Source organism: Amblyomma maculatum, chromosome 3, assembly GCF_055883805.1.
Source record: "Amblyomma maculatum isolate TAMU_Amacu chromosome 3, ASM5588380v1, whole genome shotgun sequence".
Taxonomy (NCBI): Eukaryota; Metazoa; Arthropoda; class Arachnida; order Ixodida; family Ixodidae; genus Amblyomma; species Amblyomma maculatum.
This window is the reverse complement of record NC_139346.1, coordinates 117,090,417-117,106,622: the sequence shown is the minus strand read 5'-3', so window position 1 is coordinate 117,106,622 and position 16,206 is coordinate 117,090,417. Positions and strand designations below refer to the sequence as shown.

The window sequence follows — 16,206 nt, the reverse complement described above, 5'->3', positions numbered from 1 at the left end:
CATAATAGTATTTTGAAGCCAGGATGTTTACATGAGGTAAATTATACCATATCAATTGTCGGGGATTACACGCACGTCTATATTGAGCAGTAAATATTGCGCACAATATTAAATGGTGAACATTCATAATGCGTCTTAGCCAGCACGGTCTGAACATGCGTTTGAGGGGATAATCAGTTTGTAATCTATTCAGTTTTACAGAAAATCATTTTTTCCACAAAGAGCGCTAGAGAGGTAATTGATAAAAAAAAAAAAAAAAAACGAGTCGACGGCTGACGAGTTTGTCGAAACGTTCTAGCCAATGCAGACGCAATAAACAAACTGCGTGGTTAAATTAAATATTTTTTAGCGCCTACACATACTATGAGCATTCACAAGAAGTTTTTTGGCTGTCTGCAAGCTCGTTGTCCCCAGCGATAGCGGGTACACAGCGATAGCGGGTACACATTGTGCAGCCGAGTACCAGCGCGCCGGAGGCCGTCAAACCAGAAAGCTGGCGATGGCGGAAGGATCACATGATCAAATATGGCAGCACCCATGCGCTCGTGCTGTAAAAGGTCTATAAGGCCATAATGCAGGCTACCAGCCCATATAAAGCCCTGTTTTTAGCCAAGCCAAAAAGAAGTGGCTGACTAACCATCCAAGAGCCTTGGAAGGTTGATTCTTATACCTATTCCCAGATCAAATGAGCAATGCGAGTTTGCAGCTCGTCCCAACTTTCTGACGTCATGTGGTCACGTTAAGTTGCACAAACTATGGAAAAACCGGTGCCCAGCCATGCCAGCTACTACCTGCCAGTGCCATGCTTGTGACTTTATGCTTACAACGCCGACGTTGACACCGATGCTAGATTCTTTAAGTAAATAGACCTTTAACACCATCCATCACTTTAATAAATAGTATAGCTGATTAAGGGCAGTTAGGTCAAATGCAAATTGTGTGTGCTAGCAGTTTGGGTCTCGCTTCAATTTCAGTTTTAGATCACACATAGTCATTAGAATACAACTGAAATCGACCACGCTATGGGAGAGACCACCCAGCACGGATATAAAGTCCCCTTTTAACCGAGCCGTATGAATGTGCCTCCAGAGCAAAGCAGTAGTGTGCCTGAATCGGAATCCAAGGGGCCTAGTGGATTCGATTCCCACCACAAAAATGGTGCCCAAAGTGGCAGCTCCTGACAATGGCTTCATGGCCAGCTTCAGACAGGCAACTAGACACTAGGAAACTTTTTGAATGGGGCTATAAAGTTAGCACGCTAAAACAGAGTGAGGAGGCTCCAATGAGTGTCATTCCCATCTGGAACACTGCACTCATGATTCAGTCTCAATCTTCCTTGTTTGCTACCACTTTCGTACAGGTGAGCTGTCTAAAAGAGAAAAAGCCACAATACAGAGAGAAAGAAACGAGAAACCTTTGTAATGAAAAGGCTGAAATTTTCGCAAGCATGCAAAGATGAAGTTTGGACGAATCAGGGTGACTGGCAAAGGCCAAAGAAAGTATACTAAAAAAAAATGCATAACGAACACTGCAGTTGAGTAATTAAGGTGCAGACCTTTCAAGTCACAATGTTATGAGATTTTTGAGTTCATAAAAAAATACCAATGACGTGAACACAGCAGGAAAACAAGAAGTTGAACACATGATGGTCCTGCAAATGATAGTGGAAGGGACCGGCTACATATACTTTCCACTGTCAACGGAATTTCAGCAATGCTTCATCTTCAAAAGCTAAGTATTTAATGAAGACACGCTTCACAGTTTCAACTGATTCACAGTTCTCGGACTGCTGATTGATGGCTTGTGCCAAATAGTACCAACAGCTGTTCACTATTGCAAAATAAAGAAAGATTTGCACAGGTACATACACTCACACTGCCTCCCCTACAAAATGCTTCAGATGTAGAGATAAAGAAATATTTGCACAGGTACATATACTCACACTGCCTCCCCTACAAAATGCTTCAGATGTAGAGATAAAGAAATATTTGCACAGGTACATACACTCACACTGCCTCCCCTACAAAATGCTTGCTTCAGATGTAGAGATAAAGAAATATTTGCACGGGTACATACACTCACACTGCCTCCCCTACAAAATGCTTCAGATGTAGAGATAAAGAAATATTTGCACAGGTACATACACTCACACTGCCTCCCCTACAAAATGCTTCAGATGTAGAGATAAAGAAATATTTGCACAGGTACATACACTCACACTGTCTCCCCTACAAAATGCTTCAGATGTAAAGTACTAAGAGGAGGTTATCCATAGCTTCTGAGCACCTAATCCTTAAACCAGAACAAGCAACTGAAGGTGCAACACGTGACATGTGTCTACCCCAGAAGCTGTATAACTGTTAAAGCTCACCTAATAAAGTGAGGAAGCAAAAGACGAATGCTAAATGTTGGAGTCACAAGCCTGCATAACCAAAGTACACTTTTGAATCTTATAACCAACATCCTACATCTTGCCTCTCTCCAGAAGGGCAAGCTGGCATCTTCTGCAAGCAAGCTAGGCATCGGTAAGCATGTTAGCTTTCACCTTTCTCGGCCTTGATCAGCCTCTTGCTAATGTCCAGCGTCACGATGGCCGTTCCATTGAGCACAATGTCGACGATCGTCTTCCAGGCATTGGTGGAGAGGGCCTCGGTGGGGCTGATAAAGTTCCCCGCGGCGTTGTTCACGACGATGTCAGGCAGGCCAAGCTCACCAACACACTTGTCCACTGCTGCAGCCACAGCAGCAGGATCCCTGACATCTGCTGTAACCGCCAGGACCTGCAGAAAATGTCGCATTGGCCCCACTAGGCTTCTTTTTTTAAATTTTTTAGGCTTCACAGGAAACCCAATTACAAGAAAAATCCTGGAGACTGCAATCTGTCTGGGTATTGAGGAAAGGAAAGGGTGTAATGACTGCCTTACCCCTTGGTAGACACCTCAACCGCAACTTGAGTGGAAGGATGAAGGAGGAAATGAAAAAGGAAGAGAGAAAGAAGCACTGTAGTGAAGAGTTCAAATACGTTTGCAATGAAATCTGAAAATGATAAAGAAATTCAAGGGAAGAGAGAGAGACAAGATAAGGAAAGACGGAAGCTAGCCAAGCTTAACACCACTTAGCTACACGATACGAAAGGAAGGGCACAAACAGAACAATAAGCAAAGTTAGTGCAACTCTGTAAAAGATACTCCAGCCTTAAAATACTCTTAATACATAAACACACACAAAAAAAAAGCAAAATAAAAGTTTCTGAGCACTTGTCTATATTTGTGTGCGCATTATACTATAAGCCAGATGCGATACAAACGAGGGCAAAGAAACATTTTGGCCATATGCGAAGGCTTGAGCAAGATAAACTAGCACAGGCTACGCTGTAGACCGAGTGGTAACCACTGTCAACTTTCATAACCATGTATACGCAGCGGAAGATGGTGTAAATTCATACCGAGGCTTGCTTCCACTACAAGCCTTCAATGTTTCCAAAATATATGCATGCAATTCAAATTCATGTGATCTCAAGAAATGCCATGATGCGATTTTAAGCGCACTCTCCATCCAGGCATACCATGGGCTATGTGACTTGCATGACTAGCGTCATTCCAGAGTGACTAGTAACGAGTCACTTCTATCGCTTGCATCTCCAGTACCACGTCAAACAGTCGCACTGCTGTGTTTAATAACTCCTGCTATTTTGTGACATTCTTCTTTATTTGTTATGTCTGCTCATATATTTTGATATTTCATTTATATGTTACACAATACTCCTATGTGAAAAAAGGCTCCTAGTTATTTGAGTAAATAAATAAATAAATAAGTAGAAAGACCCAGCCTTATCTGTAGTAGAGTGATGAGCTTGGCTAGTAGGTTCATTTGTGTGCCCGTTTCCAGAGAAAAAAGTTGATAACTAGCCACAATTCTTTTATATGCCATGTAAACCACAGGTCACATTATGTTCCCAGCTTGTGTGGTGTAGTCTATGAATTTCCTTTTTCCTGCGGGTTTTCTTATGTCAGTCAAGTGGGAAGGCGCATTCACATTTGGTAAAAGAAGCATTTTAACAATCTGTCTTCCAATCAATATTCCCATGTCACCAAACATCGTAGGGCCTGCGAAAAAGAAGGCAAAGAAGTGCCATCCGTAGGCAGAAATTTTGTACAGGAATAAGGACTGTCGTACACGACAGGTGCATACAAGGCATATGTTAGAAAAAGACGCGTGTGTGTTAGCGATCCTTTGATTATGCTTGATGACTGCGAGGTGCGCTTTTTGGACGCGAGGCTATGATGGAGGCGAATTGATAGACTTGAGCACGTGGTTTTTATTCATTGTATATGTGTCATCTTTCATCTAGTAACTTCAGATGTAAGTTTGTGTGCATCCCATCTTTCATTTCCCGTTGTCCGTGAGTTTTTCTAGCGCAGTTGTCCTATTCGTACGATGAACCCTATCTGTGCCAGTAGTGACATCTGTGTGGATATAACTGCCATGACAGGCTGCAAGGCAAGCTTAGTCCCTTTGTGTCTCTCTGAAGCAGTCTAAACCTGGCGGCACAACAGTTGTACACAGCAACTGAATATGACTCTGCATCTTCCTCACTCCCAAGTCACGTCAATATTTGTCCTACACTTTCTACACATACAAGCCACAACACCCTAGATGCCATCAAACAGCAGTTGTGTTCTAGGTCGCTCAATTGCACATGATTGCCAACTCCGCCAATAACACTCCAATGCTCAACAAGCATATTTTGCACACACCACAGGATGGCTGACAGCATGCGCAAAAATACACATTTCTGCTGAAACATTTTCACCGACCACTGACTGCACAGCCCTGCCTTACTTGCACCAGAGTCATACACACAGGCTGAAATTGAAGTCTGTTCTAGTTAATGATGCCTTTGGGCTCTGTCACCGCAAAGCAAGCCCAGTCAGCTGAGTGGGCTGCTGTATACATGTACAGTATGGTCCACTGTTAAAGGGAACACGAGATCGCATGGCTGCCGCGCTTTACAAAGCTTTGGAAAGTTGAGAAACGATCGTACAAGGTGCATGCGCAGTAAGCACAGCCGACTGCTCCTCCCAAGCATGCACATGATGCCGCCATTCTCGCCAATTGTCGGCGGCACCGCTTTGCATAGTGTTTGGGCCACGCAATCGCAAGTTCCCTTTAACAGTGGACCATACTGTACAAAAAGAGAGCAACAAGCAATCGCATTGCACTACAGTACTTGTATCGTATGCTTTGGAGGAAAGCACGAGGTCAAACTGGAGTTGGCCTGTATTGATATTTTACTGCACACTGATAACAAAGGTCCTTTCCACATGTCCTTTCTAGGAAACAACCGTTTTACATATGTTTCTCCCCCCAAGCCAGCCAGCTAATGAATTAATAAAATCTAGTAGAAACTGGGCCAAAATGAGAACACAATAAAAATAAGCCAGAATGAATGTTTAGGGAAATTAGTTAAAACAAAGCTGTAGGGCTATATACTAAAGAATACAAGCGAACCATCACGTGCAACATTTCAGCACCTTGGCTTAATAAATAAGCGAATCCAATCATGGCAAATAACAATTCTTATAACAATGTTAAATCAGTGTCATGCCTTTACGAAAGATTCAACATTCTGCTACTGTGCCAAGTAACCGAACCCCATGATCTGTCACATCAGACAGCCTGCATTTTTCATGCTAAAAAGACTGTCCACACACTCAAAAACGGGTAAAGAACACTGCTGAAATTTAACCCTCAGAGAGTTGTACAATATTTCCTGGACAGATTGTTTTCACTACCTGTGATACACAATATATAGTAACAGAAACTCGCCACATGTGAGAACACTTACCTTTCCACCAGTTTTAGAAGAGATCTCTCTGGCAGCTTCATCCAGCACTTCTTGTTTCCTGTTTGTTGAAACAAAACACGAGTTCTTGAGGACTTGAAGCGTACCATTTTCAGTGAACAGCAAAGTAAGGCCTGAAAGCTTGCGCCATCCCCGCCGTGCGGATGACAGGTAGCCGAACAGTGTCGCAGTAAGAACTGCCTACATGGGACCGTCATTGTCAACATCCAACAGAAAATAAAGCTACACTGTTGTATACGGGTGACACTGCAGGCTAGTAATATCAATGACACAACCATTAGGGTTCACCAAGATACATGTACCACTACAGTAAAACTTATTAAGGTGCGCCTTGTGGGACCATGGAAAAACTGTGAACAGAGCAAAGTGGCATGCCGACTATGATACAGAAGGCTTCCTGGACGCCTTTTCATTACTTCGTTACTTTTGTAAGTTACACTAGTTTAGTTCTTTTTCATGCCTCAAAGATGAATTTTCGTACATAATCTGTTGTTATCTAAGTAAAAACCAGCTTTCACACCAGTCCACACTCAACATCTTCTTCCAATTGCCTTATCTTTCTGCACTGCTTCACCACAACACAATACTAACTCGCAAAGTTCTCTATCCAACTGACACTAAGGAAATTTATTTATATATGACTGGAAGGGATTTGCCAGCAGGCTTCAATGACATGGACAACATTCATGCATCTGTGTTGCCCATGTCTTCCTGGCCTTGTTTATTTACTGCTGTAAAATTATACCAATCTTAGACCACAGCCAATTATCGCAACTTTCTTCTCTTAACTGACTGAAAGTGACTGTCTTTGACAGAAAGAAGGGAGACAATTGATTGCAGTGCCTTTCCGTTGTCTTCTTTCTTCTCCCCTTGACACACTGATCTGCACAGCACTTTGGAACCGAATTTATACTCCGCAATAAATATCTACCAGGTGTGCTAAGTCTGGTGCAGTTAAAAGCTCTTTTTCTTGCCTCACCTGCTCATGATGGCGACATTTGCTCCAAGCTGTGAAAACATCTCGGCCATTCCCTTGCCAATTCCTGTGCCACCACCAGTGATAACAGCAACTTTGTCTTTGAAGGTGCCCGGTGGAAGCATTGGTGTCACGACGGGAGGAAACAGCCGTTTGGCTGTGCAGTACCGACGAACACATAGCAGCCGGTTCTGAAAGAAAACGATGGGAGAGCGACATTGTTGAAAACAATTGCAGAAGTTTCAAATTCACATTGCCAAAGAGCTGCTTAAACAGATCGCTGCAAGGCGAAACGAGACTTTACCATTGTAGTGTGGCCTAAATTAGCCCTACTCAACGAGCAACACTTGGCATTCAGGTCATTCACGTAGTGTCATGCAAAAAGCTGTCAAGACAGAAACTCACTACAACACGAGATCATGAAATGAAACCACTGGCTATTTCTAATTCAACCCAGATGCAATTCACACTGTTGAATCGGAGCACCAGAAAAAAAAAATGCTACTGAAGTACAGAAGTGCTGGCTTATTATATTCTGCTGTTACAATGCCATTTAGGCTTTTAAATGAGCATACCATGAACAAACAGCATATCGTGCTATTTAACTTAGAAGGCTTCAGGAAATGTTTCTTGCCTTCCTTAGCAATATGTATGAAGTAAAGAAAAATGCCTTTATTTAACAAAAAAGTGATTAAAAGCAGTTTATAAATTTTTTCATATGGAACTTCCTTGCTTCATGCATGCAGTACTGTGCAGCCAAAACGACAGCTAATATTAAAGTAATATGCGTCCACTGGAAGTGGTGGGTTCAGTTTAAGTTATCGCAAGATGGATGCCTATCATTACCTCACCCAAAGAAACAGGGAGGGCGAAATGTGTGGAAAGATGTTCAGAAGCAGACGTGCCTGTGTGTTTTGCATCCTCCTGCCAACCATAAAACACTGATCCCTACTCTAAAGAGAAAATATAAGAGAGCTTGCTGCATACTTGTGTGGAACAATAGCATTTTTTATTAATCCGTATCTTCCTAAGTTGAACTTTTCGCAGCTTCATGTGGAAAACTGCATCTTACTGAGTGGCACTTAACAGTAAGATGCCAGGCAGTAGGCTCCTTTCTAGTCATTTTCCTACAGCTGACACCATATCTTTCAAACGTCTAAATAGCTGAATTGAGTGTGATAAGCAACTGGTGTAGAGTAAGACATCATAGTAGAGCTCAGTTCTATCATGAACTTTGGTCCTGCAGTCAAGCACCAAGGTGCCACATAGGTCGCACATTCATGGTGTTACCAGCCTGCCCTGCAACGGTTAAGCTAACAACCAATGCTGTAGGTGTAGAGAACACAAATTCAGAAACACTAGCTGAATTTACGACAAAATTGAGCACCATGATGTAGACAGTTAGCGACAGTCACATAACTTTTGCAGTTGGGAAGGGAGAAATAATGAAACAGACCATCCTGTTCAAAAACATGAAGCCACATAACTGACGTGGGACAATCTGATAAAAGACAATACATGGTGCGGAATGTCTCAGTGTGCATACAATATGTACAGAGCCCAAGGTGTTTGCTGCTGAGCCACACTGTCTGGTTTGAAATGCATTCCCAGTGTTTTAAATCTCAATCCTGAAGGTAAGGTTTTTTTTTTTTGTCATACCCTCTCCAATGGGAAAGGCTACTATGAATGCTAAAGGAGTGCCACTGCAGGGCTCTGAAGCAGTTCCCCTGGGCTCTAAACTATTGACAAAGATAGTACATTAATATCAGTGCACAAATTTCTTGATGCATGATTCTGAAATTTGTGATTGTCTCTTGTTCACTGTAGAACATCCAATAGCTTTACTATCATACACTTCTTAAATATTTTTGAAGCTTTTGTGACACTTATTTTAGTGGATTCGCAAATAGGAAGAATATCACATATAAGTAACTTTAAAAACCTGCATGGGCAGGGCAAGTAATGCGCCGGGCAGATAATTCTGTTGGCCTACATTCCAATTAAAATATAACAGCGGGTCACAGAGGCTCGGTTGTACTAATGAAATCAGGAAGCCTACGGGGATGACATGCTCGCAGCTGGCGCTGGACAGGACCATTTATAGAGGCCAACGGGAGAGGCATTCGCCCTGCAGTGCACACGTACATACCTAGGTGTAAAATGATTATATATAGTAATGCTATATTATCTTAAGATATTGCTATGAAAATGACTGCATGGCTGCGCAATTCGCTAGCCAGATACGGTGATGGCAAGCAATCCGTAGTTTCAGAAACAGTTTCCTGCAATTTTGACAACGTTGCACACCTGAGCAGGTCATGTGTCAGCGAAAGCTGTAGGTGAGCTGCGCTGCTAGTCGACGGAAAACATATACAAGTAAGAGATCACGAATGCTTACCTCTGAACACAGACAAAAACTACTAATTTAAAGGCAAATATAATATCTAAAGGTCATGCAAACTGATGTAAAGGGGGCGATTCTGCACTTCATCAACACAGCAAAGGTGGGCACAACGAATTCTCCAACCAGCAATCAACTTTTTTGTGTACATTTCAATTACTGCAACTATCAAGCAAAGTTGCCTTCCGGAAATGAAGAACAAAAACACGAAAATAACCTTTCGTAAGAAGTCTTGTTCAGCTGTCAGGCACTCTACAACGTAGTAATAAGCTTTCATTTCGCACCAATCGTTGGGCTACATTTGAAAGCGAGAGATGGTCTCGTCCACACGCAGAACCACTGAATAGCCCGTGCACCGAAACATCCGGACCGAGTGCGTTCACCCCTCCGCGCCAAAACGAGATAACAGGTTGGCTCACCATTTTTGCCACGGAGTCGTGCTGCTTTCACGACTAAGATGACAGCAGCGGCACCGGCTGCGTGACGTTGAAACCACAAATACTGTTAGAACGTTTGAAGCTTTGCCAGCGACACAAAGGCAACCGCACAACCACCGATGATCATAAGCGAAAGTGGAATGCGTGGAAATTATGTGGAAAGAGCATGCAGCAACACCACAGTTTCGAAACCGAAACTTGAGATGCTATGAAATGTCTGACTGTAAACGCTTCAATAATGATACGAAGTGTCTAAAGGTACGTCCGACGTATCCATTCGATTCTTGTAAAGATACGGCGGACGTCGATATACAGGCTCATGGCTATATGCACGTCGAACGCGGCCACATTCCGCTTGCTACGCGTGAATGATCTTATCCTCTATGATATCAGCTAGCCGGACTCTCGATGAGGTGCTACGAAGAGTGCATCCGTTCTAACATAGAATACGGTCTTCACTTAGGGTTGTGTACGGCAAGCATCGCTGTCACGCACATAGCTGCAGGCGATGCTACGTACTGCACCAGCTCCACCAGCTGGCATCGAGATACGCACATTCACGAGCAGCTTTCGCTTCGCACTAAACTATCACCTCGATCTGCCCGTAATGCGAGCGAGCTATTCCTAGCATTCATCGACCTCCGAAGATCTAGCGCTGGCACAACACACACACACCTCGCCGTGCAGAACATTCAGCAGTCCAAAGTATGTATGTGAAATGGCATTATGCTTGTTCCTCACATGCAGACCGAGGAAACAGGATGTTTCTAGCTAAATTCTTCGTTTAAATTCTACCTCAGAGTCGTGGCAGAAGACATGCCGAATCTACTAGAGGCCTGCGCTGCTACTGCGGCGAGCTGCACATCGACTCGTCGAGGCGAAGACCTACTGCACCGCACCGCAAGAGTGCACAACCGGAAAGACGGAAGCGCGAATGATCCGATTTCCATGTGAAGAGCAATGTTCTTTGTGCTTAGCCTGCATCTTTTTCTTGTCGTTGAATTTTGCGTACATGTAGTTTAAACCTCCGCATGCTCGAGGTTAGCGTGACCCGACTGAACGGCCGCGCAGCTTTGAAACGATCGGGATCGATATGCATGCATCGCCGGACTTAGGTACGCGGTAGAAAATGTGCGCTGCACATTTCGTTGCAGAAGCTGACTCTTGCAATTTTGCAGAGTGTGCCATGCAAGTGATCGTTGCTACAACCACGCATCCATGTTCCAACGGCTGGCCTACCCCGAGGCGCATAAATGTTCAACCGTGGACGTATCAATGATCGAAGAGAGGACAGATTTTCACAATATTGGGCGCGAAATCGATAGTTACCAGTGCTCAGTGTTAGAGAAATTCTGCCTTGATCATGCGCAATTCAGTGTTTCAGGTGTGGTCTGTAGCTATAAGTTTGAACAGTTCGCCTGTCAAGTCAGCGGCGCCAGCGATGGACCGGCGGAGCGATTTTCCACGTTACACCGCTGTCTAGCTAGAAAGCCTACCTAGGCGGCGTTTGACATTCAGCTGCTTTTTGTGGGCCCCGTAATTGAAAGCAACGCCTTCAGAAACGCGTTAAATGTTAAAAAATGTATTCCCTTCAACAGTTTCACTCCAGGCTGTCAAAGCAGGCGGACGTTGATAAAACAGTTGAGCACTCCAGTCTTTAGAAATCTGTAGAATCGCCTTCAGTTTGTAGAATTATTGGAATAGGTCACTTTCCGATCGCTGGGACATAGACCCTCATGACAGCGCTGTCACGTGAATAAGGACCACACCAGACCGAAAGCTTGTCTCATATAACATAGCTAACCAAGGTATACCTTACAGCATTGTATTGATTTTTATGGTGCATAAGCAACTAATGCTGCCATGCACCAAGAACAAGGTGTAATGTATTTATTTTGTGTGTAATGACTAAAATGTTCTTTAGGATGTAGCTTGTTTAGGAACATTTTAGGAAACCAAAAATGCAGGAAATTTTCACGTCTCTCCTAGAATCATGCTGGTATGGAAAAGGATCTGTTGCAAAATTGTACAAAATGTTTCCTCTTATTTTCTCGACTCTGGCGCACGTGTAAGATATGGTTTATTGTTAGTTCATCTCCACACTCCTTGCATATTGGTTTGTCCTCTTTCATAAGTATGAAGCTGTGTGTGTGAGTGTGGATATGTGTTTTGTGAAGATGACCTAAAATGGCCTCCATGTTGTGTTTTTGATTACTGCATGATTTCCATTCCTTAATGACAGGTTTGACAAGTATAGTTTGTAGTTTATTTCATTGTTTCAAAAATCCTGCCATTTCACTCTCACTTTTCTTTGTACAAGCTTCTTGGTATCTTCATGCAGCATATTCACCCTCTGTAATTTAGCATTGCGTCAAGGTAACCTAGTTATTTCTTTTCATCACCTTTCAAGACAACTGTCCCGATTTCATAAAGTGTAGGGTTTCTGACGACAGGAACTCCTTGGAAGTCGTAGAAATAAATGAGATCCACAATCATGAGCTATCTAGGGTGTGCATATACATGTCCATCGCTCAGTGGAATGGTGTCAGTACGCTGTTAGAATAGGTCTTGTGGTAACAACAACCATTGTCTGAGGTGGTCCTTTAATGGGCATTGAAATGCTATGTAACTACAGGTACTGATAGAACTCTTGATCATGTTATGTGATGGTGCGATCCTTGCATGCATATTAGGTATACATTTCAGAATCTGCAGTGCACCACTTGACCATTTGCCACCAGTTTGTGTGAAAATGTATTTGTCATGCATGTTAACCAGTATTTAACAGATGACCCCTGTGCACAAGCCAAAAGTGCCACGAGCCAAATGTCACGAGGCCACACGACATGGCAGGAGCTGTTAAGTCGAGCTTGCAAAGTTATATTTGAAATATGTTCTGCGACGTTTCAGCTCCAATTAAGAAAGGTTGAGGCTTACAGAGGTCTATGCCAGGTTGTCTATCACCTAACAGGGCAGCCTACGACCGTATGCTAATGAGTATATCTGAGATAACAGAGACATGAATTAAGGAATTAGTAATTATGTTTGTAGCAAAGGGCATGTAAATTAACGGGAATCCACAGTGGGATCTGCAGACAAGAACCATTAATGCTGGCACACCATACCCTTAAAGGTGGAGATTAGGAGCCTCCCTAATTTTTTTTCTGCTCAACGCTTGTCATTTCCTTCGTTCTTCCAGATGAGGAAGATGTGAAAATGATAGCATCGAAAATTCCAGAGACCATCGTTAACAAGGATGCTGATCCCAACAGCGTAAAAAAGGAATTTCAGAAAAGATGGGTAACTAGTAATGCTGGCAACAGTTGAAGCTAAGTGGAAAGGCATGAAATTGAAATGTAACATATGCAGAGATATGTTGCGAGACGACCAGTCTGTGGTGTGCGACATCTGTCTCCGTTAGTTTCATCAAGTGATTGGCCAAAGCAGATGGGGCTTGTGGTTTTGTGATAAGTGCAGTGTAGTAGCATAGATGCAACCTTGCCCATTAATAATTGGAGTGGAGTAAGTGCATTGTTTTGTTTTTGTAAGATGTTCATGGTTTCCATGCAAACATTATGAGAAATTTTTTCCTAGAGAATGTTTGCTGAAATGTGAATATAATGTGCAATAAAACTAATGTTTTATTGCTATTTACTTTTTCTTGTATACATTAGTTCTGTGAAGAAAACCACAGGCTAGAAGGAAATGTAATGGCATGCATTTTGATACTTGGCCCCGTTGTGCTGGCTCAGTAGTTAGAGTGCTTGGCTGCTGAACCCAAAGATGCAGATTTGGTTCCAGCCACAGCAGAGGCATTTCAATAGAGGCGAAACAATAGTCTGTCATGCACCGTGTGGTGTCAGTGCATGTAAAAGAACCCCAGGTGGTCGAAATTATACCGGAGCCCTCAACTATTGTGTTCCTCATAGCCGTAGTTATTTTGGGATGCTAAACCAGATATATATCACATCATACTCTGAGTAAGGTGCTATTCATGGTCAGTTAATCATACACTAAATGATCAATTTTTTTCTGCATGGTACAGCAGCTGTTGTACAATTTTACTTTAGCCTTCATGAAGAATATCACACTGGCTCCACATGGCTTTCTGTTGACCCTTGATATGCGTCACAATCACACACCCGAGTATGTATTTGTCTAAAGGCACCTATGCATGCAAGGAGGGGACCATTACTTTCCACTTGTCAGAACTGAAATGCATGACCCACATCATTTCTGTAATTCAACTGCTTGCTATTTGAACAGTCCAGCATTGATGCAAGTTTCAAAGAACTGCAATTAGAAAATTAATCTAAGCAGCAAACCATGCCAAGAACTGCTTCAGTTTCATCTTTAGCAACTGTTTGGGAACTAAAATTAGCCAAATGTTGCAAAACATTGATGAGAGGTTACAAAATCTAAAAAAACAATGCAGCCTACCTGTGGCATGTAGGGTTTCACATCCTAAAGTGACATATGTAGCTATGAAGAATACCGTAGTGGAGAGCTCCAGACTAATTTGACTGCCCAGGCTTTGTACTTTGCATTGACATCTTGCAGAAAACAGAAGCATTTGCATTTCACCTGCACCAAAGTGCGACTGCCATCACTGGTATTAAACATCACGACCTTGGGGCAAGTAGCCGAACGTGCCACTAAGATGTCGCAGCGTGTACGTACATGCTATACATGTCAACCTTTCTAGCATTAAAGCTGTCACATGCATGGCAGATATTCATGTTCAGCTTTGGACTGACAAGTTTAAAAGTGTACTATTTGTGTTTTTCTAGCATGAAAAACAAAGGAAATTAAGGAAAAGCGAAAAAAAATGAACATAATATGTTGAAAAAACACTAGTCATTAACACATAAAGCATATTCGTTCCTTTATTAATGATAAAGTGGCCTTCAACAATAGTACAAAGCCTGAAAATTTCGAAAAGTGCTGTGCCAGGCAGCTATTTTACAGAAACCTGAACCATTTCACCTGTAGGAATGCGCATCCCGGCGGTGTGGGCTGGGCACTTATTTTTCGGTCCACTCCAACATGCGAAAACTGCATCATGTGCATTCCCATTTTCCGAGTTTTGAGCTCTGTAGTACAGGCTAACAAATTGTCGATGACTTATTTTCGTCTGATTGTTGCACAGCGCGTGTAAATAAATTACTACTGCACCTAATAAACACTGACATGCACGTGCAACATCGCCGATCATGAACGGACACACTGATGTCCGTCCGGGCATCGGCGCACTCATCACAGCACTCTTCGTAGTCTCACACAGCACTCTAGTAGGACGTAATCCGTAATCACAGCATCTCACGGTAAGCACAAACCACACCTCCAGTTGTACAACAAACACGAATGACGCGATGCTTGGGCTAGAGACACGCCGGCGGTGCCCAGCTTTTTCAGCGCCGCTTGTACTACGTAGAACTTGCAGCACCAAACCTCAATGCGAGCAGAAAGCAATGCGTTACGTGACGCATCTCATCACATATGGAAGTGAGGAAACTTTGAAGAATCAAAACTACATAACGACCGTCGTAGACGTTAATCCACATGATAACGAGGACCAAATGAGCGGGCGTGCGGGCCGCGGGCTGGCCGTCAACACCGCGATTACTGCTTGCCACCCTGCCGCGGTCCAACTCACGTAAACCTATCATCATGCCATCACGTAGTATATCACCCATTCTAGGTACTATTATTGCCACTGTACTATTCTTTGTAATTTCACATTTCACGCATGCAGTATGTATACATACTTCTTGCACCTCGTACGTATGTACACCATGCGTACACCTCACACCAACTTCGATTTGGCTACATATGGCTACCATGTTGTTGCTACAACCACATCTGGGGATCTCGGATCCGTCCGGCTTTCCCGACGGATCCCAAGGCCCATATCGGAGAAAAATGCGTTGGGTCCGTCGGAAGAACCCTACCGATCGGGTCCGTCCGCCGTACCTCTGAAAAATATTTCCCGTATCCGTCCGACCCGTCCGACGGATCCCGAAGAAAAACGCACCGGGTCCGTCGGACGTACCTTTAAGACCACTGATCGGGTCCGTCGGACGTACCTTTAGCCACAGCCATAATGATAATACTGCTATGGTGGCTAGAAGGGGACACCAGAAGAAGACACCATAATCTTGCTACTTATTTGACAGATACTTTTTGAGCGGCGGTATTGGGCGCCACTTATTTCTGCTTTTATTCTCCAGCCCTCCTTCGCCGTCATAGGCCACTATAGCATTGTACGATTCTACGCAGCATATGCCGCATATGCTATTTTTACCATGACATGTGTACTAGATGGTACTACTCGTACTTCCAGTACTACTCGGCGAAACCGAAACATCAAAAAAAAAAAAAAGAGGCATTGCCATTGTCGAGTTCTTGTTTCGTCTTATGTTTGTGTGTGTGCGCGCGCGCGCGTGTGTGTGTGTGTGTGTGTGTGTGTGTGTGTGTGTGTGTGTGTGTGTGTGTGTGTGTGTGTGTGTGTCAATTAAACTGATGC

General features: G+C 43.3%; 1 protein-coding gene across 3 annotated transcripts in view; it reads right to left on the bottom strand.

Moving 5' to 3' along the window:
• Positions 1-16,206, bottom strand: part of LOC146195782 (2,4-dienoyl-CoA reductase [(3E)-enoyl-CoA-producing], mitochondrial-like) — a 36,234-nt gene that overhangs the window by 15,676 nt on the left and 4,352 nt on the right. Inside the window, exons 1-4 of one of the 3 annotated variants that reach the window (XM_084597918.1) lie at positions 9,663-9,855; positions 6,846-7,033; positions 5,849-5,906; positions 2,546-2,780 (exon numbers count right to left, since the gene is read on the bottom strand). In XM_084597918.1, the coding sequence (XP_084454044.1) occupies positions 2,546-2,780; positions 5,849-5,906; positions 6,846-7,033; positions 9,663-9,665 (484 nt within the window). In that variant the 5' untranslated portion in view covers positions 9,666-9,855. Of the gene's footprint in view, positions 1-2,545; positions 2,781-5,848; positions 5,907-6,845; positions 7,034-9,662; positions 9,856-16,206 lie in introns of those variants that run through there. The other 2 variants (XM_084597917.1, XM_084597919.1) reach the window with 2 other exon arrangements.